At 38.0% G+C, this 24,133-nt stretch overlaps 1 protein-coding gene across 2 annotated transcripts in view; it reads left to right on the top strand.

Annotated features, from left to right (window-relative positions):
• Positions 1–23,733, top strand: part of SFXN1 (sideroflexin 1) — a 39,761-nt gene extending 16,028 nt beyond the window's left edge. Inside the window, exons 2-12 of one of the 2 annotated variants that reach the window (XM_048861177.2) lie at positions 1,709–1,883; positions 2,658–2,828; positions 6,462–6,560; positions 7,178–7,253; positions 9,086–9,171; positions 10,341–10,468; positions 12,200–12,249; positions 14,685–14,772; positions 18,593–18,642; positions 19,483–19,530; positions 21,302–23,733. In XM_048861177.2, the coding sequence (XP_048717134.1) occupies positions 1,714–1,883; positions 2,658–2,828; positions 6,462–6,560; positions 7,178–7,253; positions 9,086–9,171; positions 10,341–10,468; positions 12,200–12,249; positions 14,685–14,772; positions 18,593–18,642; positions 19,483–19,530; positions 21,302–21,364 (1,029 nt within the window). In that variant the 5' untranslated portion in view covers positions 1,709–1,713 and the 3' untranslated portion in view covers positions 21,365–23,733. The remainder of the gene's footprint in view (positions 1–1,708; positions 1,884–2,657; positions 2,829–6,461; positions 6,561–7,177; positions 7,254–9,085; positions 9,172–10,340; positions 10,469–12,199; positions 12,250–14,684; positions 14,773–18,592; positions 18,643–19,482; positions 19,531–21,301) is intronic. The other variant, XM_048861178.2, reaches the window with a different exon arrangement.
• The last annotated feature ends 400 nt before the right edge of the window (positions 23,734–24,133 follow it).

The raw sequence follows: 24,133 nt of genomic DNA, 5'->3' as shown, positions 1-24,133 counted from the left end.
ATTTATATTTACTCTACCTGTACAAGTTAATTTTGAACAATTATTGAATCAAAATCACACTATATAGTTAATTTTCATCTGATAGAATCTTGAAGCTCTAGTTAGATAATAATGAACCCAACAGGGATGCAAATATCTTCAAGTTTGGCATTTTAACAATTAAAAGTCTTAACTTTTGGAACTTCACCTGGACTATTAACTAGATCTTAATGGTAGCGTACTGGTACACAGTGTATTGGTTTCTCCTGACAACAGTACAAATATCATTCTCACAAAACATTTTTCCTTTTCTTAAGTCTAATTAACTTTGGTGGTTTGTTTTGGGTTTTTTATTTGTTTCAGAACATTGAACAGGTTGTAGAAATCCACTTTTAACAATGCTATAGTTGATACAGCCTGTATTATACTAGGAACTGCCTTCTTTCATCAGGATGCTAAAATTGTTTTACAGTCAGAAAACTTTTAATTTTCTGGGCCCTAGCCCCTATAGACATGGACATGCTCCATTCCCAGTGACATCAGTGGGAGCTGAGCCTGTGCTCTTGCTGATATGATCTTTTGTCTGCTTTTGCCATAGTGTCTCTACAGTGAAACTGTCATTCTCTCAAGGTCTTGTGTTTGATCACATAGTGGATTGTATCTGTTTGCTTTTCTCTTCTTTTTCACTGAAGTCTGTAAGTCTGTGGTTGTTTTCAATACTAGACAGAATATCGTACAGTTTAAAAATTCATGTTTAGAAATGTATTGAAAAAACATTGTTTTTATGGTCCCATATAGGCCCTTAAGAAACACAGTGGTTTGTCTTTAACATCACTTCTCAGTTAGATGTATAAATTTGTTTATTAACCCCAACCAATCATTATTCATTAGCATTTTCCATATACTTATTTAGTGATTAGACAGAATGAATGGTTGAGCAGATGATATTTGGTCTTGGTGTGGAAGCAACTATTATTACTGCAAACTATGAATAAGTTACCCTGTTCTACTGAGGTGGCAGAACACTGCTAGGTCTGTGAGGTTAACTGGCAGAGGTGCTCTTCCCGGCCTTTATGCCTAGGAAAACTGGCACACCTTCTTCGTATTATGGATTGCTGGGTAACACTTTTTAAAATAAAGAATAATCTACAGTAAAAGATATTGTATTGTGTGTTTCTAACTTTAATTTTGTTTTGCTGTTCCAGAATTTTTTTACAGGCTTTCTCAAAAAATACAGTGGTAGAAGAATAGTTCAACTCACTTAAAGCATGTCTTCTCAAAACATTTCATTTTTAATTCGCTTTAAGTCCCCTTATTCCAGTCTGGTGGAGTGTCGCGAGAATACATAATTAATTCAAGTAAAGCAAATACTGAACTAGTATTTTGCATTATCCATTATTTTGTGAGGCTATTATCAGTAAAATTCTGCTCTTCAGTTACTCATCTTCTGAGAACCATTCTTTTACTGTGCAGCTATTTAAGAGAAGGAATGTAGAAATATATATGTATGTTCAGATCAACTTGCACTTGTTCCTCGTGTGACTGACAGCTTTGTTGTTTGTGGAAAGCATATGGGATAAATGCATTGCATTCAAAGTATGTACTTGCTCATTTAGGATTTTTAATGGAATTTTAGAGTGTTTGGCACCTGGCAAGATTACACCCTTAGAGGTTCTCGGTACATTATTACAAGAATTATCAAACTGAAATCTTTTTTCTTTGCACATAGAGTTCATGAAAATGCCAGCAGATATACCATTAAACATTAATATCAAGGAACCCCGTTGGGATCAAAGCACTTTTGTTGGAAGAGCCAATCATTTCTTTACTGTAACAGATCCCAGGAATATTTTATTACCTAATGAACAACTAGAAAATGCAAGAAAAATTGTGCATGATTACAGGTATGATAGTTGGATATTTTTGGCCATCAGTAATAATGACAGTTTTTTTCTTGGACCTTAAGTGATTGTGGTTTGCTAAGTGTCACTCATATCAACAGGTGATTATATCCATCTAATGAAATATTTAAAACATTTTCAAAGCAATATCGCTTCCTCTAGGTATTCTATTGTATCTTCTTGTAATGCCAAGTATATGTGATACTTATGTTTCTGGAGTTATGAATTAGCATCTAGAGTTCTGAATCAACAAACGACATGGTCTGAGAGCCCATGCTAAGAAAGCACTCTGGTCTATGGATGAGCTGTCTGATTCCAATAAATAGTTGGTATGGCAGCAATACTGAGAGCTAACTTTGACTACTTGTTCTATTATTTGAGATAAATAGCTTCTCAGATACCTGAAGGTAAATTTTCAGACTTGGGCATGGGTTTTTGTCTGTGTGATTATGAGTGACTTTAATGGAAGTTATATAGCTGAAATCTCTACATTGTTTTGAACAGGTAGAAGTTTGTTATGGACAGTATCAGGTACCTAAGGTACCTAACCATTGCAGGGAATTTTGATTCTTTCTTCAGCAAGCTATGTAAAGGCAAGTCTACCAAATGCACTTGTCAGTGGGATTCTTAACATGCAGTACAATAGAAGCTAAAGTACAATACTCACTTCTATCTTTTTAAATTTATTCTGTTGATCCAAAAGTCCTTTGGTACCATATTTGTTTGTTTTTACTAATTGCTATATTTTATAACCACATTTTTGTATTTGTTTCCAAGACAAGGCATTGTGGCTCCTGGGTTGACAGAAGATGAACTATGGAGAGCAAAATATGTGTATGATTCAGCTTTTCACCCGGACACTGGTGAAAAGATGGTTTTGATTGGCCGAATGTCAGCTCAGGTGCCAATGAACATGACTATCACAGGTTGTATGATGACCTTTTATAGGTAAGTGATGCCAATATAACACAAACATTGTCAGTAAATTAAGTAGGTAATATTTAATGTAGTTAGCTCATCCGAATATTTTAAAAGATGTTTTATAAATACTTTTTTAATATAAAATTTTGCCTCCTTTTCTCTTCTGTCCTTGTATCCCTTTTACCTGCATTTATTGCTAGTTTCCTGTAGAAGTAGCTGTGAGGTGAGCCTTTTATCCCACTCTAATAATTCACCAAATATCCTGCTTTTCCTCATTTAACTGAGGAAGTTGAATGTTCCAAAATCCCATCCATATAGGAGATTTATCTGGAGAACTAAGAGGAGGAGATTGTCTGAGAATTCTCACTGTAGAGATCTGGCATGTAGGATGCTCTCTGCAAAGTAAGTGTTAAACATCCTTCAGTCTATCAGTCGTCCAGTCCCATGTCCCTTTTATTACCTCTCTTTTCCTCAAAAGCACCTGAATTATCCTTACCCCAAACCTTCACAAATTCAGTGGAGTCTACTTTCAAAGGCTAGTCTTAGTAACTTCTATGAGTAGTCTTTGCACTAGAATTTTATTTTAGTTTATTTATTTATTTCTGAAATAATATTATTTTTCTTAGAAGAACCAGTGGAGGAGTTAGAAGCAATAACATCATTGTATTTGATTCAGGGATTCCAAAATTATCCTCACTTTATCTTATGTCCTCAAGAAAAGGCAAGAGCCGTTTTGCAAGATATCCTAGTTCTGTGTAAAAGGATCTTAGCCACCAAGCCCCAGCTAGGAATGTCAGAGAAATCCATCAGTGCTGCTGTTGATCGCTGACACTTCTGTCTCTTGACAGGCTTATGTGTTGGTTCATTATATTAAAATTCAAAGCCGTGAACTTTGCGAAGAAGTCACTAACCATTAACATGCTCACAATATTAGCAGACTGTTACCAGCATATGAAGAAGCAGATGGCACAGAATCTATAAATAGGGTAGTCCAGAAAGTGTCATACATCCCGCTTCCGCAAAGTAGTTGTCTAGAAAAAAATAAAGGTAACTTTCTTCATATGCAGGTTCCATTATATTCTTACCTACAGAACTAATAACCATGAACACTGCTTTATGCCTTTTCCTAATTCCCATCTTTCTTCATATCCTTACGAGACACCGTCCGATTCAAAACTAGGTTGTATCAATAGTTATTTACTAATCCAGAAGACACTGGTCTCATTTGGCCAGATCCCAGACAGTGCAAAGAGATCAGAAAGCTTTCTTAAACAATCAGCTGGAGAGTGTTCTTGCAGAAGGGAAATCCTTGGATGATGTAAAGCAGGTATAGCCATTTCTACGGCACCCACTCCTTCCCTGTTCCCAGCACAGAAGGCAGGAGGAGGTGTGTCAGGGGAAAGAAGAGGCATGGTTGGAGTGTCTTGCACTCCAGGGGTCTTGGGCCATTGGTCTTGAAACATCTTTTAGGGCACTGTTGCAGTTGGTATAGGATGGAACAGCTCTGAGGTTGCTCCAAATTCCCCTGGGGCTGAATCAGCCCCATCCATATTTTCCCCTTCTTTTCTTGGGTCCCCTGTTCTAAGCACAACTAGTTAGTCCTGAGGATCTAGACCTTTGTCTTTTGCAGACTTTTCCTTCAGAATAGAAAGGAACCACTGGAACATACATGAGAATGGAAGGAGAGCCTATGTGTTTGTTCAAAAATACCATTTAGGTATTGTTAGTCTGTCTACCTCTCCTGGTGATACACCGGCTGAAGTGGCTGTTTTGGGTATAGTATCTCCTTGTCGTCATTAAATCCAGGTGCAATGCTTCCTGTCACTGAATAACAGAGAGCAGAGCACATGCATTCAACATGCTGAGATCTAAACAGGATGAGATAGAAAAGAAAGGGAGATAAGGTAGGTAGGTAAAAGGATACGCATGCACATGAGAAAGGAAAGAGAAGTGACAGAGATGGAGAGCTATTAGTTCAGGGTTGCTTTGAGATCTGAATCAGATGTTAGAAAGCAGCAGGAATAATGAGGCATATTTGAATTGCTTGAAATTGAGATTTCTGATTTAAGATTTTTTTGAAAAAAAAATAAGATCCAAGAAAGATCTTTAGATTTGGGATTGAAAATCTTCAGCAAATATAGTTTCTTTATTGTAGCATCTCTGCGTTGTCTCTCTGTCCATTCAATCGGTATAAATGACTTGCTGTGTCAGTACTTCCCAACAGCTTGCCATCAGTCTTTGGTCTTGGACCCTATTAATAGCCATACTGACCACCAATGCAAGGTTTCCTTTCTGTCCTTATTTCCATGCCCGAGCAAATAAATAAATTTGCGCTTTCATGCTCCACTGAAAGGAATCACTGTGGACAAAAACTAGTCCTCAATAATAGCAATTCCCTTTGATAGCCCGACCTTTCTGATCAAAATTTGAAAGCAGCAAATTACCTACGGTTTGATCCTGCAAGGTGTTGCGTGTTCTGGCCCCAAAATATTTTTGAGCGTGTAAGTTGTCCCACGTAAGCAAATGAGATGTGCATGAGTGTTCTATTGGATTGAGGACAAGAGTATTCGTCAGCTAGCAAGATTGAGCCCCTGCAAGGATAATAAAAAGAATCTATCAGTCAAAAAACCCCAAACCAATGAAAACAAATATTATTGGTGCAGTCTATATTAAGAATCGGAAAAGATTTGCTGATCTCTGTGTCCTTTGTCGCTGCTAATGGCTTGTCTTCTGGAGCTTTTCCACTGAGCAACCTGGTACTCATAATATTTAGTTGTCTGAAAAAGGCCCCACAAGTGCAATTGACTTGAATTTAATAGGAAGAATGTTCTAATCTATATTCTTTGTTCACATAAATGGGATGTTTTCCATCTCAGAATTCACAGTGGAACAGTTACCTCCCTCCCCCACACAGGCATTTTTAAAGCACCCATCTTGATAATATTATAGCAGTCATATCAGATTTTCAGACAGTAGCTTTGGAACTTGAGCATGATCTTTAGCTTTCTTGCTACCCCAACAGTTAAAATGTTTAAATACTTTCAAGGTAGGATTTTTGTCTTGAGGCATCACCTTACTAGCATTCACGCAATTTAGAAGAGGTCTCAAAGACTTTTTTTTTTTCAAATGAATCTGTCATTGAGCCTATATTGAAACAGATTTTACATTCATTCCTGTACAACATCAATCTTTATTGTTAGTTGAGGCAAAAATGTTTGCTTATGCTTTGAGCTAATAATGAAAAAATCACCCGTTGACTCCTGAACTCAAACAAATGTTTCAGTTTCATAGGACATGTTAAAAATTATGTCACAGTAGCAGACTGAAGAACATTTTGGAGTAAGTGGATTTAAAAGGCAGGAGTGTGTGTGTGTGTGTGTGTGTACAAGAAATAACCAGGTCTGTAAATGTAGTCTATTAATCAAGGTTGTGCTTTATTATACTGCCTGCTGCTATGGTTTTTAGTTGTGTTTCTATGTTTGTTTTTAAAAGTATTCTGTAAGAAACTAGTTTCTGATTGGCTGAAGTACTTCAGAATAACTTTGCTCAGATAAATAAGAACAGTCAAGCAGCTCTTTAGGTTCATACTTGCCCTGCTTGGTATAACATTTTTTTTTTTGTTAATGTCCATTTTAAAAACACACTTTTTCTTGTTTTAAGAACTAGTCCAGCAGTGGTCTTCTGGCAGTGGATTAACCAGTCCTTCAACGCTATTGTAAATTACACCAACAGGAGTGGAGATGCTCCAATTACTGTCAGGTCAGATGCTTAACCAAACAGTTCGAATAACTTTGTAACCAGCACTGCCATCTGTCTGAAGATGGTTGAGCTTCAGTAATTTCTGATACAGTATGTGGACATGAGTCACTGCACAAATCAGCGTGAGTGTGTGCTAACAAGTTAGAACAGTTGCAAAGAGATGCTTGAGACTGATTTGAGATTACAATTATGTTTAACCTTTTAAAAATGAGTATAACTACCATGAGTTAAACAATCTTTTAAATGCCAACATAATCTCTAATAGAGATCTTCATTGCACTCTTTAACCAGTCATTTGAAAATGCTAAATTAGCTTGTTACCTTGTCAGAAGCTTTGGTTAATGTCTTTAATTAAGGACATCAACAGGTTAAATATAGGGCATATGATCCTTCACAGCCTTAGTTCAGAGAGTTGGACATAGGAGCAAAAGCTAAAATGGAATGAACAGGATGAGATGCAGAGAGAAATTTGATTCCACATTAATAAAATGCAGCTTTGTTTTTAAACTAAGTTATTTTAGTACAGTATTGATTCACGTTGTTTTAGAATGTGAAGATATTACAAGCTAATACAAACACAGGTTGTGCAAGTGCAATCATTTTTATTTTTGTTTTAGCCAGCTGGGAACGGCTTATGTTTCTGCCACTACAGGTGCTGTAGCAACAGCTCTAGGACTTAATGCACTAACCAAGGTATTGAATTTTTCTTAGTTAAACTTTTATGTTTAGTAGAATTTTAGTGGCTGAGTCATCCTCTGGTACTTCTACATCTTGTTAAACTCAATTCCCATTATGGAACTATAATCACCTACTGCTCATTTAGAACTGCGGATTGATTTTTCAGTGGCCCGCCCCTCCCTCTTGCTAGTGCAAATTGCATGTACTCCATTTTTACACTGGCAGTGTTACATGTCTAAGTATCTTTTGGAAGAAAATCAGGAAATTAGACAAATAACTACTAAGATATATATGCTCATAATCCATTCATGTGACAAAATATGCAGGAACATTTTTTGTAGATGCAAAACTGCACCAGCAAACATGGAGGTTGAACCTCAGTCTGGCTGAAAATTTGGCCATATGTGTCAAAGGCTATGGCTATTTCTGCAGTCAAACTGCAATCAAAGATGTGGCTCAAGTAGGCATACCCACACTAGCTTTAGTCAAGCTAACATGGCTAAAAATAACAGTGAAGACATGATGACACAGACCTTGGCATAGGCTGTACGAGCCCTTCTGAGACCCTGGGTATGTACTTGTGGTGTTAGCCATGTTAGCTAGATTAAAGCTAGTGTGGGTATGCTTCCTCCAGCTGCAATCATACCTTTGATTGCAGTTGAGTTTCAGTGTAGACATAGCTGAAGTGTGAAATAAGTAGTTTGACATTTAAGCATAAAATAATAATTATGTAGGCTGTAGTTATTCATATACCTATTTATCTTCTATTACTTATTGTTATTGTCAAAACTCCTGAAAATTTGTCAGAAGCTTTTGCCAATGAACTTAGTACTTTTATCAAAATCTTTGATTAAAACTTCTAAAATTGGCAAGAATACTATATTTTGCAGTAGCAATACTTGCAACAGTTTTCACTACCTCCCTTTTTATATTTATGTTGCTTTCACTTTTAAAATGTAGGGAATTGGAGTTTTCTTATCACCCTGATCCTGCACAAGGGATTCTGTTGAGCTTTCAAGCTGAAAGGCTTATATATTCTTGTTCCCAAAATGTTTAATTTTAATACATGCTTGAGCGCTCCAGTGATGAGTGAAGATACATATTTCTTTTCTTGCGATTTTAGCAGTTTTTTGCAACTCTGTCTCAGACTGGCGTTACAGAGTTCATGAAGCTGCTACGGAGTATGTCTGCATGTTTCAGTTAAACTGATTTCAGGTTAAAAATTTGTCTAATTCTTTAACTAAATCCTCAGATTTACCATGAAAGAAGACTCTTTATTTTTCCTCTTCCTTTACTCGCTTCCCCCCAAAAACTAATAGCATGTCTTACATATTTTTGTCAAATTTCAGTTTTGGATAAAATGCAGTAATGACAAAATGTTCAAGAAGATCTATTTTAAGTAGAGCATAACAGATTATACAACATATTAATTTGATCAATAGCTTCTGTATAGTCAGTGCGCCTAGTTACAAAGCTACTAATATTGATGTCTGATGGATATAACCTTTCCAGTGGATGGAATTAAATGTAAGGTCTCTTTGGTGCCACTCCTTGCTATTATGCTGATAGGTGTGTCAGGAAGCTCACACTTCTAGGCAAGGGTGATGCTAATAGTCAAGACTATCTCCCCTTCAACCTTCTTGCCAATGCTTACCCTGACAGAGAGGGTTGTCAGTTTTGTCAGTTAGAAGTTTTATGTCAGATATTTTTCCCCTTGACTTCACAGTGGGTTCTTTCGGAATTTTAAGTCAGAGAGAACAATCTGCTTTATATGTAAAAAAAAAAATGGCTTAAGACTCTTAAAAAAGATTGTGAAACCTGAAAACCTTTTCCTCCCCTTTTCACAGCATGTCTCGCCCCTTATAGGACGTTTTGTTCCTTTTGCTGCTGTAGCTGCTGCTAATTGCATAAATATTCCATTAATGAGGCAAAGGTAAGAAAGAGAATGTGATACATTCATTCTAGAAGAAATGTAATTTTTGTGGCAACACTTGCCGATGAACTACTTGTTTTGTTTAGTTAATTTATCAGTTTTGTAATGTTTCTACATATTTTAGCTGTTTTCAATGTCGTGTATGGCATTTCAAAGGAAGTCTTTTTTAGGTTTTAAAGGCATTTGCTTAAATATCACAGGTATAAAATAGAACATCTTTGTTCTCCTAAGATAAGTATCCCATTAGATCTTTGCTCTTGGATCTCAAAAGCCAGGTACCTGTCCTTCAAGAGCTGATATATAGAGACTTATAAGAACATAAGAATGGCCATAATGGGTCAGACCAATGGTTCATCTAGCCCAGAATCTTGTCTTCCAACTGTAGCCGGTGCCAGATGGTTCCAGAGGGAATGAACAGCCCAAGGCAATTTATGAAGTGATTCATCCCCTGTCATCCAGTCCCAGCTTCTGGCAGTTAGAGGTTTAGGGACACCCAGAGCATGGGCTTTTATCCCTGACCATCTTGGCTAATAGCCATTGAAGGACCTTTCCTCCATGAATATATCTAATTCTTTTTTGTTGACTGTGCGTTGTGTAGAGAAGTACTCTTTAGTGTGTTTATTCCCCCAGCAAAAAAAAAATCCCTATATTTGGCCTACAAGATTACAAAAGAAATATTTTTGTTTGGCACCGAAGGAGTTAATTTTTAAAAGCTCTCAAAAGTCTTCATTTAAAGTTCATAAAAGACGAAGGCTGCGTCTACACTGCGCACCTTACAACTGCGTGGTTATGCCGCTGCAGCCGCACTGTTATAAGGTGCACAGTGTAGCCGCTCTTTGTCGCCAGGAGAGAGCTCTCCCGGGGACAGAATAAAACCACCCCGAATGAGGGGTAGTAGCTTCGTCGCCAGAGAAGAGAGCGCTGTCCCTAGCTGTGCTTTCCTTCATCAAAACTCTTATCATTCCGGGGGGGTGTTTTTTTCACACCCCTGAACAACAAAAGTTTGAACAACAAAAGCAGAGCACACGTGGCCTACGTCACTTGCTTGGAAGTATTTTTTCGATTTGACACAGTTAAAGGAGAAAAAAGCATTTAGGATCAGATGACTAAAAAAGATAAAAATGAGTGCCACTAATTGTTATTAAACCATTTTTTTTTTAATTCAACAGGGAACTCAAATTTGGTATCCCTGTTACAGACGAAAATGGGAACAGGTTAGGTGAATCAGCCAAAGCTGCTCAGCAGGCCATTACTCAGGTGGTTGTCTCAAGGATTCTCATGGCTGCCCCTGGCATGGGTTAGTATAACTGTAGTCAAACATAATGATTGTCCTACAGTTGTTAGAATAAACAGCTAGAGAGATTCTGAATTCTGTGTAAATGTTTCTCTACTAGATCAAACCCTCCTAAGGTTGTAGAGACAATAGTTTCGCCTCTGTTTAGACCAGTGGTTCCCAAACTAGGGGCGCCGCTTGTTCAGGGAAAGCCCCTGGTGGGCCAGGCCGGTTTGTTTACCTGCTGTGTCCTCAGGTTCGGCCGTTCGTGGCTCCCACTGGCCGCTCCAGGTCAATGGGAGCTGCGGGAAGGGCGGCCAGCATGTCCCTCGGCCCATGCCGCTTCCCGCAGCCCCCATTGGCCGAGAACGGCGAACCTCTTCCCACCCCTTCCCCAAAGTCCCCACCCCAAATCCCCGCCCCTGCCCCGCCTCTTCTCTACCTTGTCCCCTGAGCGCACGGCTCACCGCTCCTCCCCCTCCCTCCTGGAAAGCGCTAAGCGCCGCCAAACAGCTGTTTGGCAGTGGGAAGCGCCTGAAGATAGGCAGAGGAGCAGTGACACAGCGCGCTGGGAGGATGGGGGGCAGCAGGTGAGGGGAGCTTGGTGGCCGCAGGAAATAACTTGGGGGGGAGGGGCATGAGGAGCTTGGCAGGCCACAGCAAATAACTCCGCGGCCCATATGTTTGAGACCCCTGGTGTAGACAGAGCCTTAGGCCCAGATCTTCAAAGGTATTTGGCTCCTTAACTGCCATTGAAATCGATAGGAACTGTTGCCTAAATACTGCTGAAAATATGGGTCTTAGGCTGCTGTCAATGAGTGGAGAGGTAACTTCTACTCAAATGGAACAGAATTAGTAGCTAAAATTCTGGACATATTTAACCAGTGCCAGGTTGCTGAGTGCTTGACCAGATTTTAAATAGGTGAGAAATTCTCCATTCCAATGTTTTAGAAGACAAGTTGTCAAATAAAGATAAGGAGAGATTGTGGAAGGCAGATGGGAGCAGGAAAAGAGAAGTCAAATCAAAATGAAAAACAGTGAAATCTTCATTATGGTACTCAGTTCAATTGAAATCTTAACTGACTTCTTTAAAGTGTCCTCCTTTTAATCAAGGCAGGTGCTTAATTAGGATGATAGATCACCCATTGAGGTGTCTCAATTAAGATGATTCTACTGTAAGGGACATATTTTTTCTGTGCTTAATTTTACACTAATTTAGGCTGCTAATACCTTGACAATGTAATCTCATAATGGATGTGCATGTTAAAATTTGTGTGCAGGCTGGTAAAACCCAAGAGGTACAAGGAGACAATGGTTGTTTATGGTGTTATCACCTCCTTACTGCTGTTAATAGGTTCTGCTAACCAATGCTTTCAGCTTACTGAAAGTCAGGTGCTCTTTTTGACCTGAAGTTGTGGGGACAGTGCAGGTGCCTACACAATGGGAAAGGAGCACTGGGAGAAGATGAGTCTGCTCCAGAATGAGGAAAGTTTACAATAGACTGAATTGTCCAAGCAAAATGTTTGCACACATTGATAGAGATATGTGTAAATATTTAAACTGTCATAATTAAGCTATTTGAATAGGTTTGTTCACACTGCAAGAAGTCACAGAAAAGTATTCCAGATTCTAAAGGTGGCGTAAGATTTCCAACTACTGTTCTAAACTACTGCAAAAAGGTTTATGGAAAACCAGTTTTTGTTTGCTAAGATGTAAGCATTTGTTTTGTTTTGTTTTTTATTTTCTCACTTTCAGCTATTCCTCCCTTTATCATGAATAGTTTGGAAAAAAAAGCCTTTTTGAAGGTAAGCCTCAGTTGCTTAAATATATGCATATCGGATATAGTCACATGTATTTCATATACAAAGTATTAAGTAAATGTTACATGAAAATGATTCTATGATCAGACAGCTAACTATTATATTCCCTAGTCCAGGGAAAGTTTTATTTCTGAATATACATAAAGAAACATTTAGAATATTTTCAGTAATGTGGTTTTGCCAATTAAATTATTAATTTTTTTACTGAATAGTTCGGAAATTCTGTCTAATGGTTAAAGGTCGGTCTGCCAGTCATGACTCTTGTCATGTCACCTTAGGGCTCAATCCTGTGAGGAGCTGGGCAGCTCCTTGAAGATATGCAGTCCCCTCAACTGCTGTTGAAGACAGTGGGAGTTGAGGGAGCTAAGCCCCAGTTCACGAATGCAGTTCAGAACATGCTTTACGTTAAGCACATGCAGAAGCCCCATTGAAGTCAGTGGGTCTTAGACATGTGCTTATGTACTTCAAATGAGTTGCTCAGCACCAAATAGGATCTAGCTCTTTAACCTGCCTGTGCTTCAGTTTCCCCATCTGTAAAGCAGAAATAATAGGGTGTTATGCTTGCTTAAGGTTGGCAGAGTGCTTTCATATATCGCTCTGATCAGAGGTGCTATCGAAGTATTATGAAATATTTTAATTATTCATTTGAACAGTCCCTGTCCTTCACCTCAGCACTGTCTAAATAAAAATTCTATGAAAGGAATGAGTAGATTACTCTGCATAGCATCATGTATGTGTAGATGACATTTTGGTCAAAATCTAGGGAACATTTATCTGAATCAGCTAACACAGTTGGTTGCGCACAGATTGCAATCTGATTGCAAATGATGTTTGTGTCACCTGCCTTTCCTCAGTTCCCCCACCCCAAAAAATGAATGAGCCTACCATATTATAAAATACAATAACTATGTTTTTTTTAAAAAATCCAAAATATGCAATTCTTCTCTGTTCAGCAAGATTTGCTTGTTTCAGTGCAATACTTGTAAACACTGAATTTATTACAAATACAATGCAAATCATTTTAGGGTATTTTTTAAGTTTGGGTCAATAAAGAGAGGTTCTGCTTAGCTGCAATCAAAAAGTATCTTGAAGTGGAAAAAAATGTGGTTTGAAAATGATCCATTAGCATTATGGGCAAACCAAATATTGGGTGTGCATGTTTCAGCAAGTATGATATGTTTCTCATATTTTATTTAAGCTAATGTAGTGTGATATCCTTATCCAGTTGTTCATATTATGTTGGTATAAATCTAATTCTGATCTATTAAGGTATTTTGGTTAACTTTTACATTGTGTGTATGCATGAGGTTGTAATCAGCATCAATAACATTGTGAATAAAACATCATACAGATTTCACATGAGACCTGAGCCAGGGCTGTATCTCAGTTACAAAGATAGAATTTCTTTGCCCATTAATGTCCCTGGCTTCCTTTTGCATGAGTGGCTATGGACAATCTCATATCTTTGTATGGGAAAGACACAAGTTGAGTCAGGAGCATGCTTATTGTTAGAAGCAGAAAAGAAGTATTGTGTATAAACTTACCGACACTCCTTGGAAAGGTATATTTTTAGGGTAATCAGTTTTTAGATTACACATTTAGTTGTCTCTGAGGAATTATTTCTTATATTTCTGTTCTTCATAGTCTTTATATTGTTGGGTTTAGATTTCACAACTACACTGCTGAAATATACACGTGTGTGTAGGGTAACCAGATAGCAAGTGTGAAAAATCAGGACTGGGTGTGGGGGGGTAATAGATGCCTATGTAAGAAAAAGCCCCAAATATCAGGACTGTCCCTATAAAATCGGGGCATCTGGTCACCCTACGTGTGTGTGAATATGCATGTTCGTAAGACTGTTTAATTTTTATTTTCTTTTGTCCCCAAATTTAGAAAACTACATTTTCCTGAAGTGCTCACTTCTTCAGAAAATTGTGTTCCTCACAGTGCTAAAACAGGGAATATAGCTATTGAATTTTGGAATGAAAATCTGTACTCTGTAGGAGACTTAAACTGCATGGTTCTCCTAACTGATAGGAGTGAAGCTCCCATGTACACACATCATATTTTCCCTAGTATAAAAGAGATATATATTGATTTGACCTACCTCTTATTCATGGACTTCTTTGACCTTTAGACTACTTGAGGCATTATAACTACAGCAGTGAACCTGAAAATTTACTGTCCATAAAGAGCAAGGACATTTGTTTTCTGAAATCAAAGGGGTTGCAAAGGTAGAGCAAAAATGGTTTTACATGTGCACGGCGTGAAAAAATTGTCCTGTGTCATATCAACTGGCATGGCAGAAACATGACATTTATGACAAAAAGAGTGAGGGAGGAATCAGTGTGTCTTTGGAGTCAAACTTCAAGTATTTGTTGTGCAGTATAATCAACATAAGGGTGTTGTGAATTTTGCAGATCAGCACACATGAGAGTTCTTCAATGTTCTTTGGTACCATCATGATCGTTTATGCTCTCCTGTTCCTTCCTCTCAGCCTCACAGACTGTGAGTTCAGGTGAAACCTTGCTCTGCAGTTAGTCAGTGGTAACATTTGGTGTAGATTAGTTCTAAAACTATTAAGGAATGAGCTGCATTTTTAACTAGCAGCTTGTGCATGTCCTCTTGAGGTTTCCAGAAGCACCATTCCATCTGCAGTATTGTGACACCACCACCTACAATCTGCTTTACTAACACATGTCCCTCAGTCTTCGCTTTGCGCACCAGCATTCCAGAAAATAATTCTTACGTGCCTGTAAAAACCTTTTTGGGTATGTCTACACGGCAATTAAAAACCTGCACCTGGCCTGTGCCCACTGACTCGGGCTCTCAGAACTCAGGCTAAGGGTCTGTTTAACCATGATGTAAACGTTTGGGCTCGGGCTGCAGACCAAGCTCCGGGACCCTCCCACCTTGGGGAGTCCTAGAGCTCAGGATCCAGCCCAAGCCTGAACATCTACACTGCAATTAAACAGCCCCTTGGCCCAAGTCAGATGGCATGGGCCAGCTGCCAGTTTTTAATTGCAGTGAAGACATACCCTCTGAGACCAAAAAGCCAGAAAATAAACAAATGCATGTCAATCAGCAAGTCTTCATTTCTTTATATCCTACCATAGAACATCTTCTCTTTTTTCTGTTTCTTCATGTCTAACAGTTTTAATGGTATCATGGTAAACTCCATTGATATTTGAATTAAAAACAAAGGCTATATGACTATATGATTATTATTTATATTCATCATCTCTGTTGACTCATGCTTGGGTATGTATGTCTGAAAACCAAGTCACAATAGCTGCTGCCAGTGGCAGGAGCCATGAACTGTATAAGTATAAAAATGCAGAATTTATAGATGCACCTCCATCTCATCTAACCCTTCCATTAGAATGTTTTGGATGCTTCTTCCATACAAACTTCTGAAAATTCCTGTTGCCGCCTGAACTTTGAGATTTTTAAACCACTTCTAACGTGGTTCATAAATTCATATAAGTTCACATCCTACTTTCTCTTGTTGCTCTGTACATCATTTCTGATACTCAGATTGATTCCTGTGCATTTTTTCCCCTTTCATGTCATCTAACCATCTAACCAGATTTTCTTAGTCTGCAACTGTAACAACCATTACAAACTTTTTTTCCTAATTAGGAAGAAAGCCTATTCTGCAGTCTTTTCTCATATAGTTCTGCTCTTCAAAGAACTATCCTATGATGCATTCAAGTTCCTTCCATATACCTCTAATTCCTTAACTGCTTCCAGTAATGTTATTTATTTATATAATTGCAAATAGTGCATAGTCACATTGGGCAAGATGGCAGATTCAAAAGTTCTAACAGTGAATAGAAGCAGTAACTAAAATACCAAGTTTTCATATTTAATTGTCATTTCTACAACCTCGTTATGTGCACTATCCAACAATGACACCTGCCGCACAAACCATCTGGAAGCTAAGTCCTGATACATTCAGAACTACTGTCTTCATGAGTTCAAAGAGAGAATTCGTATTCACCAAATTATTTTGTTATCTTGTGCTTCTTTGTTTTTGTTTTCTCTCCAGCCAGATGCACATTCTGCATCTGATGCCTCTAACTTGTTTTTAGTTAAGTGTATTTTACTTATGCCTCCTTGTTTGGTTGGATTTTTTTCACCCTTCCAGATATTTGTTCTTAAAACTGATCTTTAATGCTGGCTTCTTCCTCCTACTCTTTTTAATATTAGCATAGTCCAGCAGTATTCTTGGAAAATAAAGGTCAGAACTTTATCTGCATAACAGGCATTTTTTACATCCTACTGTCATGAAAGAAAAAACGTTTCATCAAGCGAACCAGTTTATGCCAGTGATGCTGCCTAGGCTGTTAGACACACCTGTGTTTTTCTGAGTAGTATCCCACTCAGATGAAGGCTGAATACCACTCTGCTTTACTGTGATAAAAGCTCAGCTCTATCTTATTATACCCCAAGTGACCTGATGCCTCTGTATTATGAGAATATCTCAACTCCCTCAGTGTTCAATACTTGGAATCTCTCAACCATAATCCTCCCCTTGATCATAGCCTTTCACAGTAAGGAATCTGACTAACATTCCCAAAAGAGAATAGCAATCCCACAGTCCTCTGCTGCTGGTACACAAACTGTGATAAGCATACAGTCCCTGAGCACTTCTGCTCCTGTGATGCTGTTCCCACCGTCTCTTGTCATTAACTCTCTCACTGTATGAAACTAAAGCCTTTTGAACCAATCTATATGGGGCACAGGTCAGATGAAGATGCATTAGTGGAATGTCAGAACAGTGCAGCACCACTGAATTCATCCTCCTTTATTGCCTTGATGCTGCTTTTTTCCATCTGTTGACTACTTTGGTAGCTAATAGATGAATTGGACAGTTCTCTCCTGCAACCATTTCTGGACTACAGACTGCCTCAAACAAGGAAGGGCACAATCTGCTATGTTACTTCCTCTCTCTCTGTCCCTGAAGAAAGAGCTAATTCCTGTATTGTTTTCCCACTTCTTTGTTTCTGCTGTGATCTTTTAGCACCAACCTTGTCATACTTACTTTCTTAAATTCCTTTTTGCCTTCATTCCCTATTGCTTCCATTTTTCCCTTTAAAATACTGACATTCACTTTGGTTGTTGATTCACCAGTTTCCTACAGCTGGAGGAATGCTTCTTGTGGACACATCATCTTTATACTTACCTACTGTAGTGTGTAATCTGAACTAATTAGCTACTTTATTTCAAATCAACGTGTTACGATAGCAATTGTGTGTTTCATGCTTTTCAGAGACCTTCATTTGATGGTAATGAAAAAGCCCATCACAGCAGAGTTTCATTAAAATGTTTGGTCTTCTTTCATTAGTATTTAATTTCAACTAAAATTCTAACATAGTATTTTTTTAAAAAATCGCCGAAAGACCTACAATAAAAGTTTTGTCTTCTTTCTAAGTACATTTGATGCGATTTGCAAAAGAAAGTGCAATAGAGATGAACTAGCCATAAATATCACATTTGTATAAAAAAAATTTTTTTTGCTTTGCTAAACAAATCACAGCTTCTATTTTATGCTTTTCTTTAATTGTAAAAGGAGTGGGGCCCTCACACACTTGCACAGTTCTAGTTTTATCCATAGGAATTTAGAGCCAGAACCTCAGCAATAGCTGAGAAGCACACAGAGCAAATCAAGGGGTGAGGAGAGGTTGGTGCAAAACCTTACCTTGGCACTCCCATGATCCTTAAGCAGCTGCTGGCAAGTCCTCAGGCATAAGTTAGAGCAACCTGAGGGTGCAGACAGATTGAAACAATAGTCCGGATTCAGTACAGCATAGGGCTGTCTTCATGACCAAATTCCTTATGCTGGCAAGGAAGTGGGCAGCATATGAGCCTCTATTCTGGCATATGGTTCTTTTTCACTGGGCTGAACCTCTCACTGATGCTGCTGCTACATTCTGAAGTCAGTGCTACACAAAGTGGTCTCACCGTGGAACTGGCCCCTAGACTCAAATCAGAATCCAGTCATGAGCAAAATGGGTTGTCAGCCATCTATTAATCTAGTTCCTAGTGGAGACTTATTCAGATCTGATCCAATGCACACTGATGTCAATGGGGGTCTTTCCACTGTCTTCAGAGGACTTGGGACCAGGCCCTCAAATTTAGCAGTGTTAGAGGTCAGGATTGAAGTGTGCTGGCAAAGCAGTGGGGAGAACTTGCACCATATATCTGCACCATGTTTAGCTCTTAACAGCTGTCAGTCCGTTGCTTATGAGTACACAAAATCTCCAAAAATGTTGGGAGGGAAAAGCACACTTCATTCACTATGTAATAATTATTTTTAACACAGCGGTTCCCGTGGATGAGTGCCCCCATTCAAGTTGGATTAGTTGGAGTCTGGTGAGTGAGTTTCTTGTCTACTATTTTTAACAGGTGTGACTATAGCTTCCTTGGAAGATGTAAAGAGAAACAATTTACAAATGTTTTAAAAAATCAAGGCTGTATGTTTTTGGGCAGTAAAGCCAATGAGCATCAGAAACGATTCATTCCTTCTGTGAGGTGAGGTGTTAGCGAGATTATATCGCTTACATCTGCTCATTCTATGTCGTATTACTTATTCGTTTTTTAAAAATGAATCACAAATCTCTTGCTTCCATTGCTTCTTTTATGGTAGCCATCAGCGTGGAGAAATTACAAATGTAGATATAACCAGCAAAGGAAGGGGGTGCGCGTGGTGGCTCAGGCCTACAACTGATTAAAATAAGCTTTTTTAACCACTGCCTAAACAGGTGATAATGTAGAACCTATTCCTGTAATGTTGTGAATGCCCTCAACTCACATAAAAAGAAAAGGAGGACTTGTGGCACCTTAGAGACTAACAAATTTATTTGACCATAAGCTTTCGTGGAAGTCAACGAGGGGCTTGATTCTTCACTGCCAAACCTCTTGTGCATCACTTACATCTATGCAAAGTGGGTATGAAATGTCACCAAATCAGATTTTCACTGCTTTATATGGGTGATAGTGCTTTGCGCCCTCTTTGCCCTCTGCATAGGTGTAAATGACCACACATGGTGCAAGGCAGTGGAGAATTGACTTCACTAATCACGTCACAGGACTGGGCCCTACCGTCCTTGAGAAGGAAAGAGAATAAAATGATTGAATTGTGTGTCTAGCAATGCCTTTTGAAAAAGTAGGATTCTACCCGAAATATTGTAATCTTATTTTTGTCTTTTCTAGTTTGGTGTTTGCTACACCTCTATGCTGTGCATTGTTTCCTCAAAAAAGGTACATGTGGGTTTTTTTATTCTTTTAATGTTGAGAGCCCAGAAGCACGCAAGGCATTCCACAGCAAAAAGTAAATAAGTGTCCCACCCCACCTCAAAGAGCATACAGTCTAAATTCACCTATGACAAGTGTGGGTCATACACATAAGGGAAGAAAGAAAATACAGGTGCCACAGTTACTTAGTAAGGCAGGTGTGCATATTAATAGTTTTGTTTAGTTGGGGAGCGGGGTTTAACATCTCATAGGCTGAGTGTCAGAAATGAGTTTTAGGAGGGGTTTGAATGAGAGGGGAGGACCTGGGGTTTGAGAGGCATTCCTTTGGCAGGGGCAGTTCTGAAGAAGATACAGAAGCAGGAGTGGAGGGGATGCAAAGGAGATGTTAAAGTAATGGAACAGAGAGAATAGGGTGAATGGAAAAAAGGAAACAGTTGAACATATAGATTGGGGTTGAATAACGTGGGGCCTTGAATGTCAGGACAAGGAGTTTGGATTTGATACACAGCACAGTGAGGAGCCAGTAGAGGGATTCAAAGAGGGGGAGATAACGTGGTCAAAAGGATGCATTTTTGTGCCTTAAGGTGGTGGCGTCATTTTAATGTATGCAAAAAAGTGGTAAGATCCCATTTATTTTCATTTGGAAACTCACACTGAATGGAGTTCGCCACCTGAACTGTGTGTGCTTTATTTGTAGTTTGGGTAATAAGATTGTCCTCAGGTAAGAGCCTCATCCATGTTAATGTGTCTCAAAACCATTAGCTTTGTTTGAAAATAAATATGGAGCTGACATTCATTGTCCATGAGATCCTAAAGGAGCCTGGGCAGACTAAACATTAAGGTCAGCTCAAATGCAATAAATTATGTAAACTTGGTGTAAAAACTCCACTGATATGTATTCTTTCCTTTTGTCATTAATGGAAGTCATGATTACTGCATCAAGTGGAAAAAATACTTAATGTGATTTAAATGTTGCAACTGGAGATTAGTTGGTTATCAAAGTTAGTGGGTGAGTTCACTAGCTTTTCTCTTCTGGAAACCCTCGGTCTCATTCTGATCTCACATAATTTTTATACCGGTGTAACTCCCTTGATTCCAACAATGCAGTTATGACATTGTTTGCCTTCCTGGCTAAGAAAAGGCCAAATTGTTGCAATAGCAAGGAACACGGCAGGGCTATGTTGAGTTGGATTGGCACAGTTGTACTGGCAAGTCAGTGTAGTGAGCACTGCACTCTTCCTGAGTCAGATCAGTGCTTCTTGAAATTCATCTTCATGTGTCCTGAGTTGACTCTCTAATTTTATAGGGAAATTAATTTTTTTAAATGTATTTAAGAAATTGTAGATGTTACATGACTTGTCAGATGAATTCGTTTTACAAATGAGAAATAAATGTTGCATCTACAGAATAGTTCCTTTGATTCAACAGAATAAAATAACACAGTCGTCAGAAGCAGCCAAATACAATATTTTCTGAAAGTCTCGTAAAAGGGTATAGTTTGTCTCTTCCAGCACTAAATTTACATGAGAACCTAACCAGCAGGGTTGAAGTCCAAGGTACTAGAACAGCAGCTATTTCTTGAATAGGCAGAACATCTCATTACCAAGCAAGTTAAGTTATTTTGCTTCTGATGTAAGAACATCATCTTGAGGGAAAAAATAGATTCAGAACCTCCTCCTTTCCTAATCCAAAACGCCTTGAGCAGATACATCATCTTTTTTAGTTTAGATCCAAGCATTTTTATGTGTACTCATTTTACTATCTTTCTTTTGCTCAGTTCCATGTCCGTAACACGTTTGGAGCCAGAATTGCGAGCCAAGATCCAAGAGTTCAGCCCTGATTTAGAACGTGTGTACTTTAATAAAGGATTATAATTCGAGGAAGGTAGAATGCCCTTCGAGGAGAATCTCTTGAGCTCCTTTTTTAATTGCGTGCCAATGTTGGTGAAGAGAACTCTATTTTGGCCTCTCCTTTTATTGTTAAACAATTTTGACCATCCATGTTATTTTATATAAATATATTTTAAAAAATTATGATAAAATTATCTTAAATCACAAACTCATTACTGTTGTATTGCCCATTTTGTAACCATCATTTTTTTAACTGAAAGTTTAATTGCACATATCCAAAAATGTTTACATTAGCTTGCAAGCAGCTAAAGACAAAACTCCTCAAAAAGAAAAAAAATCAAGCACACAAAGAAAATCAGATGATCTTTTCTGAGATTTGTTACCTGTTCCTAGGGTTGCCAACTTTGTTTGGACGAATTCCTGGAGATTTCATCACATGACATAATCATTAATTAAATATTAATCTTTAATTCCTGGAGACACCAGGACAATCCTGGAGGGTTAGCGACCCTACCTGTTCCACTGTGAGTGGGCAGGAATCCAAATTTTCATTTTTCCCTCAACGTAGGGAAATGTCTTTCTAAATATCTTTGGCCCCAAGGTTCAAGTTGTGACCACAAATCCTTTTCTTCAGGCCCTCCCTGTCCAGTGTTAGCGTTATAAGAGTAATAACTCCAAAGAACAGTTATACTGTGGCCATGCCCCACTAGCCTCATTTGCCATTGCTAATAAATAGCAGAAGCAGTTAATTTTATTTTGCCTTATTTTCTTGTGTCTTATAATCTTCAAACTTCATGGAAAGTTCCTGGGGTTTCCTTTTTAACTACATTCAGCACATACAGTCCTGCTGTGTTCAGTCCTTTAAGAGCGCTCTTGTTTTCTGAGTAATCAGTATTGCAGCAGTACAATCTGCCAAACTTTTTTGCATATGATGGTTGTTTGGCCAACCTCTCTGTTCCTGGAAAAGCACAAAGGAAACATATTGTATGCTGCTGTTTTAATCAATTACTGCACAAAATTACTGAACGCTTTCTATTACATTTCATCATATTCTCAGTGTATCCAATAACACACCCATTGTATTACCCAGGCCCACCTATATTTAATATACAGTATACTTAATGTAACATTAGAAAGCTTAAACTTAAAGAGCCAAATTCTCCACTGGGACAGATTTGTGTATCTCCACTGACGCTGTGCCAGTTTGCACCAGCAGAGAATTTTGTCCCACATTTTTAGATGTTCAAAGTAATATACACAATGACTGGTGAGTGTTTTACTGACAGTATGTTGTTATGCAGTGACTATATAACATAGCTAATGTCTGGCAGTTTAGAGAACAGTCTAGTGGCAGATTTTGCTTGACTGTGATCAGAGTGAATTTTCTCATAAAGCGGAGATTTGTTTGATGGCTTGTTACTTTTATGTTTGATCTAAAAGGATTAACAGATCTGAAGCTTTAGTCCCCTTAAATGCCACTGAGCCTTACCTGCATTTCTTCTGTAATTACCTACCTTCACATTTTTGTCTTAACCTTTCTAGTTGGGAGTGAGCTGGTTTCCCCAGTGAATTCTGACTCTAGATATATTTTATTGCAATAAATAGTTCTGCATGAGAAGAAATGAAAAACATAAATTCCAAAAGATTTGTGTTATGCTTGAATGCTTTCAAAATACATGTAGAAGTGTATACACATCTGCAGAGGAGCCAGGAAGGAATTTATTTAATTTTTACAATCTCCTATTTAAAGGAGCTTGTCTCATTTTTAAACATGCCATTTCTCCACCCATTGATTTTTGAACTCTTGCAATCAGATATATTTTATGTGAACTCACTTACTCAGTTTTGAAAAATCTGAAATGTGCAAATGTTCTATAAAAATGATATAGCCTAGTTTAAAGAATGTTATTGATAGATTTCAGTTAAATAAAGGAGATTCTTCAGTGACCAAAGTATAGATCTGAGGAGAAAAAATATCATGGGTATATATATTTTTTGTTAACTTTCTTTTTTGAAGCTTCAGTCTATTAATGCTTTTCTACAGAACTAATATCTGTACAGTTTCATGATATTATTAAACAGAACAAAATAGTATAAAGATCAGACAATTTATACTGATCTGCTAGAAATAGAATGTTTTTCAAAAAATATTTCCAAGTAAAGTGCAATAAACTCTTACTTAAAACTAGAAAAATAGAATAGTTATATTTCCACTTGGGGAATATAATTTTCAGTGATGCAGTGACTGACTACATTTTTAATTTAAGTATTATCACAATGTCTTGCCAGTATTGATGGAGTTAATGTTATATTTAAAGTGAACTAGATAAAATATTAAATAAACTCAGACTGAAATTAATTGATTTTTTTCTTATTGTATTGTCTTCTAAATATAGATTTTTGTACATTGAATTTTATGGTGCAGTCGACTCTAGCTCATCATCTTTTGCACCTCAGAGGCTTTGAGTGCTGATGTCTGAAAATTCATAATAAAGCAATCAGTAAAACTTCCTGTGCATGGGCCATCATAAATAACTGTTTCACAGCTCCTTTAACAGCCTTAGGCAGGTACAGCTCTCATGTAAATCTGCCATAGGAAAAAAACTGAAAATTAATATTGACAGTATGTGGATTCATAGTTAAATAAACATGTGGGATCTTTCAGCTAATATTTAAAAACAAAACATACTTGTGCAATGTTAAGCAATAAAAGCACATGGTGGAGAGGGGTTCAAAGGCATTTAGGGCAGTTGGGCACC

The sequence above is a fragment of the Caretta caretta genome, chromosome 8 (genome assembly GCF_965140235.1).
Source record: "Caretta caretta isolate rCarCar2 chromosome 8, rCarCar1.hap1, whole genome shotgun sequence".
In the NCBI taxonomy this organism is placed as follows: domain Eukaryota; kingdom Metazoa; phylum Chordata; order Testudines; family Cheloniidae; genus Caretta; species Caretta caretta.
This window is presented reverse-complemented; position numbering and strand designations above follow the sequence as displayed.